Source organism: Geotrypetes seraphini, chromosome 3 (genome assembly GCF_902459505.1).
Source record: "Geotrypetes seraphini chromosome 3, aGeoSer1.1, whole genome shotgun sequence".
In the NCBI taxonomy this organism is placed as follows: Eukaryota; Metazoa; Chordata; class Amphibia; order Gymnophiona; family Dermophiidae; genus Geotrypetes; species Geotrypetes seraphini.
Window position 1 is genome coordinate 233,604,734 of NC_047086.1, and position 12,401 is coordinate 233,617,134.

Consider the following 12,401-nt stretch of genomic DNA (forward strand, 5'->3'; position numbering starts at 1 on the left):
CCTCTTTCAAATTCAGATATCATATACAGTATATATAGTATTTCACACTCAGCCTCCTTCAGTAAGCATTTGAAGCAGTTTTCAAACCCGCATGGAATGTTTTTCAACATAATTAAGAAAATAAGAACATAACAGCTGCCATACTGGGACAGTCTGGAGGTCCATCAAGCCCAGTATCCTATTTCCAATAGTGGCCAATCCAGGTCATGAGTACTTGGCAAGATCCCAAAGAGTAAAACATATTTTATGCTGCTTATCTTAGGAATAAGCAGTGTACTTCCCCACATCCATCTTAATAATGATGTATGGACTTGTCTTTTAAAAAGTTATCCAAACTTTTTATAAACCCTGCTAAGCTAACTGCTTTGACCACATTCTCCGGCAACGAATTCCAGTTTTTTTTTCTCCTGTAGTTGATAGTTTTTAAATAGGTATAAATCTTCTTTACTTAAGCCATGGATTTCTAAAAGATAAAAACTGATAAATATTTTCCCCAAATGTTCAAGCTGGGCTATGTCTGGGCACCAGCATTTAAATAATCTGGGTCAGTAGCAGCTCTTAGAAGTTATACATGTACAGCTGATATTCATTGCCATACCTACATGGTTAACTGGGTGTACTTAAGGCTGCTGTACATTACCTATGTAGGCAACAGCACTAAATATTACCAGTGCCCATAATTTCCAGGACTGCCCTAACTCAGCCCCCAGACTGCCCTGACTCTGCCCAGACAGTGCTACAGCAGTCAGAGGGAATATTCAGCAGCACTGCCTGGTTAGTGCCATTAAACAAAGGGCTGGAGAAATGGCCTAGTGGTGAGAGCAGCTTCTGCCTCCCCCACCCTGCAGTTGTGAGTTCAATCCCAGCCTGCTCCCTATGACTGAGCAGATAGGGAAATATTTAATAATACCTGATTACTGTTCAAGGTATTGTAAACCACTTTGGGAGAATGTCTTCATGAAAAGGCAGTTAATAGAAATCCCTTCTTGAGATGCTTATTGTGATTTCACTAGGCAAGAGCCTCTCCTACCCCATTAAATCCTTTCAAAGATCAGGTCCATGATTTGAACAGCATTAAAAAAATACCGCCCCTCCCCCCCCTTTTACAAAGCCTTTGTTGTTTTTTTTGCCGGCCGCAGCGGTATTAGCCTAACCCATCTTCATAAAAGGAGCCCATAGTTTTGCATACTCTGTGATAGAAACTGCTCATTTTGAGTTAACTGGCTTACAAACATTTCTCTTTTGAAAGTGATTTACAGCATGGCATGGGTCTTAGCATATCCCTGATTGACCAAGGAGGACATTCACATAACACTACGTGCAGCCCAAAATGTTAGCAATGGATTTTCAGAGGCCCTGTGGCCCTCTTCATCCTTAGCACTCTGTTCAGTCTGGCTTCTGCAGCTACCCAATGCTGGATCATATTGCAAATGTGAATAATTAATTTTTACACTTTATTCCTCCTGTGCATGTATAACAACCTCACGCTCGTCTCAATGTGACATTTGGCATGAGGAATGATATAAAAAGGTTACACTGCTATCACCCCCTGTCATGCTGTGAGGATTAGAAAATGGAAAACTCATGACAACAGATCTACTGCAAGATGCAACCAGAGAAGCCTATTGGAATTTCACAGCGGCAGTGGAACTTGGGAGAAAGGTTTAAGTGAATTAAGGGCTCCTTTTATGGAGCCGCGTTACCGACTTTATCGCACGCACATTTTTAGCACGCGCTAATCCCCATGCTAGCCGAAAAACTACCGCCTGCTCAAGAGGAGGCGTAGCGGCTAGCGTGGCCGGCAAATTAGCGCACACTATTACGCGCGATAAACCCCTAACGCGGCTTCATAAAAGGAACCCTAAGTGTTAGTGGGTTTATAGAATCTCCTTTTTTCCCCTAAATTTACTGTACCGTAATTCTCTAAAAACAATGTTTTTCTTGCTAGAGGGGCTCTGCCACCAGAGTGATTGCCCATCCTCCTTAGATACCTTCACCTTCAGCTGCAAACATCCAATTTAGCTGATGGCCAATTAAATGGCATCCTCTATCATGTGAAATGCCATTTAAGTAGAAGTTACTATTATTTTTGCCCTGTCCCTAGGGGCTCCTTTCTTTTCCTTATCCTCTCTCATTCTAGTGTAGGCATGTTGTTTAAAATTGCATTAGCTTGACAAAGTACAATTTGTAGTGAAAAGTGCATGCAATTTTGAGTAAACAATTTTTGTCAAGCATACGTGACAAAAAATAAAAAAAATAAACCCTGCCTACAGTCTGTCAAAACACAGTGTACATTGATAACAAAAAGGTGTCTTTCTCTACCCATCAAGACTTTCTTTTTCCTGTGAACACGCTGGCTACATTTTTCTAAAATCCTTGGAGAAATATTTTATGCCCACTTATTTCATAGCTCACTGCCTTTAAATGCTGAGATGACAGCTATCAGAAACAATGGTGGGAAGAAAGTAAGAGCGCCGCCATTGTTGACCAATATGATATATATATGCCCTTAAATTGCTTCATCATGATGGAAGGTGATGCAGTGTGTGCATGCTTGTACTGTGGGCTGGGGCCTTATTTTCCAACCAACTTATAGCAGACTTATGAGTTATTGTCCCTTTACTTGGTTATACAGATGTCAGCTATAGGTAGTCACCGCAGAAGGAAATGTCTTTGAAGAGAAAGAAATGCTCTTTGATTTATTACACAACAGAGTACAATATCCTATTTGCTGTGTATGAGAAAGATAACTCATGTTTGTGCTATGAAAATCCCTTCCACCACTAACTCCGTATCAAGGGTTGCTGCAAATGCTGATGGATACCTTTGTAACAGCTTGCAGAAGCAGAGTACAACTGGAGGAATTGACCCTTTTCTCCTTTATGGACGTCAGCTGTGCTTTGTGTCACTCGCCTTCGTCTTATGCTTATAAATATGTGAATCCTTCAAGCCTACAGTATGTTTATGTTGATTAAAATGTGATATCCTGCTGAAGCTTACAACAATTCTCAGCAGCTCACATTAAAAAAATGTTATAATGCCCCTGTATCGCTCTATAGTGTGACCTCATCTGGAGTATTGCATTCAATTCTGGTCTGCTTATCTCCAGAAAGATATAGTGGCTCTAGAAAAGGTTCAAAGAAGAGCGACTGGGGTTCAAGAAAGGATTGGACAGTTTCCTGCTGGAAAAAGGGATAGAGGGGTATAGTTAGAGGATTACTACACAGGTCCTGGACCTGTTGGGCCACCGCGTGAGCGGACTGCTGGGCACGATGGACCTTAGGTCTGACCCAGCAGAGGCATTGCTTATGTTCTTATGACATGTAATAAAAGAAAGGAACTTCATTATATATAGGAAAGACCTACACAATCAGATGAAGAAAACAGGGGAAAAAAATGAAAAGGGGTCTGCTTACCTTCTCAGAACCCCTATACAGTATATAAAAATACCTATATATCTTATTAATAAATGTGATAATTTTAAGGAATGTCCAAACTGAAAGCTACTAGCAATTTAAAAAAAAGAGAAAGTCTTTTAAAGAAGCTTTAAAATTCAATTCAAGATGAATGTTATTTGGAAGTTTATTCCAGGAACAGGGTGCTAAATAAAAAAAAAAAGCTTACGTCTGGTAGATTCCCCAGGTAGGGTCCCTTTATACTAAGCTGCGATAGCAGTTTTAGCGCACTTTTAGCACGGGCTAAATTGCCGTGCAGGCTAGACACCCAGGTTTAGTGCACGCAGCAATTCTGCACGTGCTAAAAACGCTATTGCAGCTTAGTAAAAGGAGCTCTTAGTTTTATGAATTGCTGACAAAACTAATCTATTATCATGGAGAGACATAAGCACTGGTGACAGAGTATAAGGCAGGGGTAGGGAACTCCGGTCCTCGAGAGCCGTACTCCAGTTGGGTTTTCAGGATTTCCCCAATGAATATGCATGAGATCTATTTGCATGCACTGCTTTCAATGCGTATTCATTGGGGAAAATCCTGGAAACACGACTGGAGTACGGCTCTCGAGGACCGGAGTTCCCTACCCCTGGTATAAGGAATGGTTAATGAATTCAAATAGCTAGGTTTTAAAGCAGTGTCTCTCAAACTTTCTTAACTCCGGCACACTAAACAGAGCAAACATTTTTCATGGCACATTATAATTGAAAGCTAATTTCCTTACTAATAGGAGCTTTAAAACTAAAAATATGGCTTCCAATAACAAATGTCTCTTCTCATTTTTAAAGGTAATTGGTACATTTCAGCTGGTAACTTTGGGTATAAGTTTTTATCCTAATGGTTTACTTTTTGCTAGTGTTGCTTAATTTATTAAAATGAGTTCTAATCCAATTTTATCTAAACTAGAAATGGGTTTTACAATCTTTCCCAGAAAATAAAAAATAAAGCAACTTAAAACCAGCGTGTTCTAGTCTCTCTTTGTCAAAATTAAGTGAGGAAAAAAAAAAAATCAGTGAAACACTCTCTTAAAGTTTTTTTGGAATGCTAAAAATTATCACTTTTTTTTGTGCATCGGGAAGCCATGTTAGAGCATCAATCGCTCTGGTAGTTTACATGGCATTTCAATATTAATGACATTATTTGCATGGCCAGATCATAGGATGAGTGATCCTGCAGAAAACCACGCGGTGAGCCATTTTCTGCAAAGGATCGGCAAAGCCGATCGTCGCTAAACCAGTCAAAATCTGTTCAGCAGCGATCGTTTGAGGATTGCTGACTGTAGTGCATCTAGCCCAAAATCTCTGTGAATCATTCTTAAAGTTCATCAGCTTTGTTTTGTGTCTTTGTTTTACAGACCTGAAGTAAATTTAAAGAAATATACAGGATGCCTAAAAGATATTGAAGTTTCACGAACTCCATACAACTTATTGAGCAGCTCCGACTATGTGGGGATAACCAAGGGTTGTTCATTAGAGGTATGTTCCTTGTTCACACATTGAACTGTTTATAATTCGCTAATTCTCCATGCACTCTTTGTTTCAAAGATTGACTAATGTAGTTTACACTGGATTTTCAAATTCAAATGTGAAGTGTGTGCAAACACTCCAGAACTCAGCACTCAGATTATTCTAAAATATCATTGGTTGCCAATATCTTACAAGATTAAATTTAAAATACTAGCCTTGCACATAAAGTATATTACAGGCAGTCCTTGAGTTATAGATGCCCGACTTAAGTACGACTTGTACTTAAGAACGTGGTTGCAGGTTCATTTGATTTTACTGAGCAGTATTTCCAGTGGCATAGACTCCTACACTTCTCCTGTAGCAAATTCAGGAATGATGCATGGCCACATTAAGAACAGTGTGTGGTTGTGCATGCTGTACCTTAGAGGGAACACTGGGACAGTTGACCCTTTTCTCAGCTGGGAGCAGAAGTAAGAAGCAAGAATCTTAACATCTGCAAGTTCTGAGTTACATACAAATCTGACTGAAGAAAAGCTTTAAAAATGTAACTCATTTTTAACTCAGGAACTGCCTGTATACTCAATTACCAAGTTACTTATGTCACTGTTCTTCAACTGCCGGTCCACGGACCGGTGCCGGTCTGCAGAAAATTCCTGCCGGTCCGCGTAGGACTGGCGAGATCAACATCTGCAATTTCCTGCCTGTCCGCGCAGGACTGGCAAGATGAGGCTGTAGTCCGCGCAGGGCCGGAGACATCATGGTGAGCCTAGGACAGTTGCTTTCTCCCTTCCCAGCATCTCTTTTTACTTACCAGCACAGCGATTCACAAAGGCAGCCTTGGGGCTTTTGCTGAGTCGCGGCCGCCTCTGATGATGCAACTTCCTCTTTCCTCAGAGGTGGTGCGACCAACAAAGGACTTGAGGCTGCCTTCTTGAATCGCTGCACTGGTAAGTAAAGAGAGCTGCTGGGAGGGAAGAAAGCCACTGTTAGAGGCTGGGAAGCTGCTGGGCATGGTAAAAAAAAAAAAAAAAAAAAGGGACAGCTGCTATTGGACCTGGAGAGGGAGAAAGAGAGATGCTGCTGGGAGGGGAGGAGGGAAAGTAGTCTGGGAAGCTGCTGGGCAAGGGAAAAAAGGGACAGCTGCTACTGGACCTGGAGGGAAGGAGAAGGAGAGATGCTGCTGGGAGGGGAGGAGGGAAAGGAGTCTGGGAAGCCGCTGGGCAAGGGAAAAAAATGGACAGCTGCTACTGGACCTGGAGAGGGAGAAGGAGAGATGCTGCTGAGAGGGGAGGAGGGAAAGGGAAGGGAAGGGAAGAGAGTTACTGCTGGACAGGGGGAGGAGGGAAGGGAGAAGAAAAAAGGAAGGAAACAGCTGGCAGGGAGATTAGAGGAGGGGATGGGGAGAGACAGGAGTGAGAGGGGAAGGGAGGGGGTCAGCAGAGAAATAGAGAAGGACAAAGATGCTAGATCTGATGTAGGAGAGATAAAAATGAAGAGAGCAATGAAGCTGGAATGAATCATGTAAAAAGGAGAGAGGGGGCACAGGCTGGATGGAAAGGGGAGAGGGGCATAGAAAGAAGACAAATAGGGGGAGAGGTCAGACAGTAGATGGAAGGGGCAGATGCTGGATTGAAGAGACAGAGAGGTCAGACGCTGGAAGGAAGAGATTGAAAAGAAGACGAAAGTAAAAACCAGAGACAACAAAATGTAGAAAGAAATAATTTTATTTCTATTTTGTGATTAGAATATATCAGATTTGAAATATATATCCTGCTAGAGCTGGTGTTAGACATAACTGGGGACTGCAAAGTCTAGGCAGTGGCTTTGGGCTCTCTCTGACCAGGGGGGCAGTTGCCCTAGTTGCACTCCCCTAACTCTATTCCTGCTATGTGTGATTGTGATATTCTGTTAGCATGATATTTCTGTGTAGCATTCTGTAATAATTTGGCATATTCAGTTTTCTTGATAGTAGAGGGGATATATGTGAAGGGGAGGGGAGACAGGGGTTTTGTTGATCCTTGCTCTGTATTATTTGTATTTATAAAATGACAATTGTACAGAATATTGTTTCTTTTTATACTTTAATAAAATACATTCAGTATAAAATCATAACTGAGGCTTGTGCGGATGGGATCAGATGGTTTGCGAGGACCGATCTCACGGAAACAGGGTTTTTAAATTTCAGTCATAGTAACATAGTAACATAGTAGATGACGGCAGATAAAGACCCGAATGGTCCATCCAGTCTGCCCAACCTGATTCAATTTAAAAAAAAAATTTTATTTTTTTTTATTTTTCTTCTTAGCTATTTCTGGGCAAGAATCCAAAGCTTTACCCGGTACTGTGCTTGGGTTCCAACTGCCAAAATCTCTGTTAAGACTTACTCCAGCCCATCTACACCCTCCCAGCCATTGAAGCCCTCCCCTGCCCATCCTTCACCAAACGGCCATACACCGACACAGACCGTGCAAGTCTGCCCAGTAACTGGCCTAGTTCAATATTTAATATTATTTTCTGATTCTAAATCTTCTGTGTTCATCCCACGCTTCTTTGAACTCAGTCACAGTTTTACTCTCCACCACCTCTCTCGGGAGCGCATTCCAGGCATCCACTACCCTCTCCGTAAAGTAGAATTTCCTAACATTGCCCCTGAATCTACCACCCCTCAACCTCAAATTATGTCCTCTGGTTTTACCATTTTCCTTTCTCTGGAAAAGATTTTGTTCTACGTTAATACCCTTCAAGTATTTGAATGTCTGAATCATATCTCCCCTGTCTCTCCTTTCCTCTAGGGTATACATATTCAGGGCTTCCAGTCTCTCCTCATATGTCTTCTGGCGCAAGCCTCCTATCATTTTCGTCGTCCTCCTCTGGACCGCCTCAAGTCTTCTTACGTCTTTCACCAGATACAGTCTCCAAAACTGAACACAATACTCCAAGTGGGGCCTCACCAATGACCTGTACAGGGGCATCAACACCTTCTTCCTTCTACTGACTACGCCTCTCTTTATACAGCCCAGCATCCTTCTGGCAGCAGCCACTGCCTTGTCACACTGTTTTTTCGCCTTTAGATCTTCGGACACTATCACCCCAAGGTCCCTCTCCCCGTCCGTGCATATCAGCTTCTCTCCTCCCAGCATATACGGTTCCTTCCTATTATTAATCCCCAAATGCATTACTCTGCATTTCTTTGCATTGAATTTTAGTTGCCAGGCATTAGACCATTCCTCTAACTTTTGCAGATCCTTTTTCATATTTTCCACTCCCTCTTCGGTGTCTATTCTGTCCTAGTAGTTTGCTGGTCCACAAAATAATTTTTTTTTTCCCGCCGGTCCATAGGTGTAAAATGGTTGAAGAATACTGACTTATGTAACCGTGGAGTTTTAGGCAGTTACCTTAAGCTAATCCGGATGCTGAAGAGTGGGGCACACAAAATATTTTATTTGTTTGGGACCAGTGCCAGAACCAATTTTGAAGCTGGGGTAGGGTTACCATATGGCTCCAGGAAAAGGAAGGTGGATTGAGACATCTGGGCTTTACTTCCATTGCTTTCAGTGGAAGTAAAGGAGAGAGACTGAGACATCTGGGTTTTACTTCCATTGAAAGATTGAGATTTTAGATACCTTTTTCCAGAGATGGTCACGTATAGTTAAATAAGAGAATATGGCATTCCCCTTATTGAACTGGGGAATGCAAGTACAGACCTGGCCCAAAGCTATCTGACACCCTAAGCGAACCTTTAGGCATTCACTTCCCCATCCTAGCTTGGCACAAGGCTCTTCCCACAACCCATCATATTTAGCATTCCCCTTCTCATGCCAATCCCTCCACAGTCGAGAATCTCCATTACCTTTCTCCTTATCTACTCCCAACCCCCACCCCTTGGTGTCCAGCTTATCTCTCTTTCCTTGCTCCCCAACTACCAGCATAACTTTCCTTACCAACTACCCCCTCCCCCCCATAGCATCTGAGGTGTCCTTCATTCCTCTTCCTTTCACTTCAGAATTTTTGAAGGGGTTAATATTTTGCCACTGGGGAGGGTATGACAACCATTCTTTTGAGAGGACTTAGCTGATTAATATCTGTTTTTATTTTGTTTTTTAGCATTAAACCAACTACAGTTAGGTAGAAAAATTTTGACTAGTAGACATAGGTGAATATTCAGTCAAAAACCTAGGCAGCTAGGTTCACCTGAATATTTACATATGGCTGGTTGAAATTAGCCAGTTATCTTATGCAAGCTGTCAAAATCCATAACCACTTCCATGTACTGTATTCTGTTGAACCTGAGCCAGGTTGACGCCTGTCCAGTTTGAGTACAACCTGATTCCGTTACACATTCCTAATGGCATTAAGGAAATTAAGACAGAGCATGTGCTCAGCTAGAATGCACTTTGCTGTCACCCAGTGGCTGGAACTAATATCTAACTGAACTGCACTAACAAAGTGATACATTTTTAGTGGAACCCTTTACACTAATGAAGGAGATAAATTACAGTCTTGGGTACTGTTCATCAAGGAGTTTGCATCATTGTCAAAGCAAAACCATACAGGTAGTTTTGCTATGACTATAAATCCAAAAAAACAAGAAACGTTGCCCTTCCTTTGACCATGGCCCCACAATGGGAATACATCTGAACACCGTGTAAAACAGCACAGGCAGTTTTGCCTGCATTCAAGTCAGGTAATAATGCCCCCTTTTTTGGCTAAAAATATTGTTTTACTTATGGAAGGAAATACCTTTGATTAACGCACTCTAAACATGTGGAGGGTAATTTTCTAACTAAGTAACTTTATTACATAAAATTCCTGATGTGGCCACGTTTTACCAACGGCTGCGTCAGAGGCAAAGACAAACCATAACAAAATAAAATATCAAATCAAAACATATAAACAATAAAAATTAACAACCCTGAGGAACTATGCATGCATATTAAAAAATATAAATAATGTGAAAATGAAATGAGTTTATATTTATATGTTTCGATTTACCAGCTCAGCTGATCGCAGCTCCCATGAGTCCTGCCAGCAGGTAGAGAGTGGCAACAGTCAAGAAACAGCTGACAGCCCGGGGGGAATCAGGAACTACTGAGCCTGCTAAGAAGAGCTGAACCTACCGCTTAGAGGCACAGTTCCTCCCCCTTTTTACCTGGCTATTCCGCACAAATAGTATGCATATGTTTTGCACGCTATTTAAGCTGAGCATCACCCGGTAAAGAAAAATCACTCTGAACCCGGTATTTTTTTTTTTTTTTTACCAGGTTGCTAGAGCTTTGAGCATCGGGCCTTGAGTTTTGTACCTGTGGATTAAAAAGCTCTATCTGCAGCCATGGAGGGCCATTTTTGATAGGATGTCTAAAAGTCCGACTTTGGATGTTTCCCACAAGACATCCAAAAATCAGGATGGAGACATGTCTATATTTGAAACCGATAAACATCTAAAAAAATTTTTTTGCAAAAATCACCTACTTAGACCTCTTGGCTGTCAGGCCATCTAACCTTAGAACTCCTAACTTTTTTCGCCATTTTCGACCACAAAAGCATCCAAGTTCAAAACATCCAAATCCAGACCATTTTGACATGGGAGGAGCCATCATTGTAATGGACTGGCCACATAGAGCCATTAGGTGTTAATAGAGCAAAGGGGCACCTTAGAGGGCACTGCTGTGAACTTCACATAAAGAGTGCCAGAAGTACATCGCACCATAACCCCCTTTTTAATGTATGGTGAGCCCTCCAAAACTCCCCCCAAACTTACTATACCCACCTTCCTACCTCCCCAATAGCCCTTATGGATGCAGGTGGCACTTATATGGCAATATAGTAGGCTTTTGGTGGGCTCACACTTTCCACATAAATTTAGTGGTTAGAGTGGCTTATGGGCCTGGGTCCTCCTCTCTTTGGCTCACTAGCCAACCCACCAAGCTACTTAAGACACCTGTGTGCTACTCTACTACGCTTTCAAATACCAAGTGCTGCTGTTTCATTCAGATCTTTGAGGTGTGGGAGAGGGTCAGTGGCCAATGGAGGAGTGTAGGGGAGGGTCATACCTTCATGTATCCAGTGGTCATCTGGTATGATTTTAGCACTTAGATATTTTTAAAACAGGTCTAGCTCTGGACGTCTTAAGTTCCATGCAGGACGTCTTGGGAAACATTTTATTATTGGCATAAGACGTCCAAATCTAAACTCATCCAAAGCCTGCACATAATACACCTTCAACATCCCCTGCTTTAGTCTTGGACACACAGCGGCTAGGATACCTCTCAAGACGTCCAGAAAGACAGTTTTGAAAATCGGCACTTGGACATCCTGGTGATTAGGATGCCCAAATGCTGGTTTATGCCCTATTTTGGACATCTAATGAAAACCTAGGCACTTGCTTCACCTATATTTTGAATGAAGAGTACTATCATAGATCGATCCTTTCATGCAAGACGTTACCTCGCAAGTCTGCCCCACTTCATTCGACGAGCATTAGTAATGTTGATTTTTATGGGTGCTCAGAGGGCCACCACGCACTCAAATGTATCTCATAGTGCGGGGCTTTATGCACCCTTTCGTCACTGGACCTATATTTTTTATATGTCTCATAAATGCTATTAACATAACTTAAATATAAATATGCTAAAAGTACTTAGCTTAGTGACGCTAGTCGGGAGGGTAGAAAACATCAGTTATCCAACATGTTTCGCCCAAATGACAGGGCTTTATCAAGGCTCCCTCTCCCTAGAAAAATAAAAGATATGTGTATTTTTCCTAAATGCCTAGCCTTTTACCATATTACTTATATCAAGTGTACCATATTCATTATAAACTTTCAACCTCTTACCATTTGAAATCATATTCTCCCACCAATGCGTCAGAGACGAAATGGCGGTCACGCTTTTAGTCAGCTGTTTTATACGTATACACGACAACCACGTCCCATACTATTGGGGACGTCATTGTGTGACGTAGAGCCCCGCACTATGAGATACATTTGAGTGCGTGGTGGCCCTCTGAGGACCCATAAAAATCAACATTACTAATGCTCATCGAATGAAGTGGGGCAGACTTGCGAGGTAACGACTTGCATGAACGGATCGATATTTTGGACATCTGCATTTTTTTTTTTTTAATGAGCCCCTTTGTGTGTAGATTATCCCTCAGGAACTGAAGATTATCCCTCAGTTCCTAATCCACACATTTCTATTCCACACATTTCTATTCCGCTTAACCAGTTAGCTCAAGGCAGATTACAATAAAATAAGATAAGATCAAGTACAAAATATCTAGAGAATCATCAGGATAAAGCCATACAATTTCCCCGTAGTTACAGATTACTTATGAGAAAATTATAGAGAGAAATGATAGATTTTAACTTCCTTTCTGAAAGAAATGTAACAGTGTAAATCTCTAATTTTACACAGCAACAGATTCCAAAGTTACGGACCAATACCTCGAAATAACTATTAACCACCAGCAAGTAGACACTTTATGAAAG

At 41.6% G+C, this 12,401-nt stretch overlaps 1 protein-coding gene across 1 annotated transcript in view; it reads left to right on the forward strand.

The window, feature by feature from the left end:
* Nucleotides 1-12,401, forward strand: part of LOC117357257 (laminin subunit alpha-2-like) — a 466,835-nt gene that overhangs the window by 352,492 nt on the left and 101,942 nt on the right. Inside the window, exon 37 of the mRNA XM_033937630.1 lies at nucleotides 4,804-4,924. Within this exon, the coding sequence (XP_033793521.1) occupies nucleotides 4,804-4,924 (121 nt within the window). The remainder of the gene's footprint in view (nucleotides 1-4,803; nucleotides 4,925-12,401) is intronic.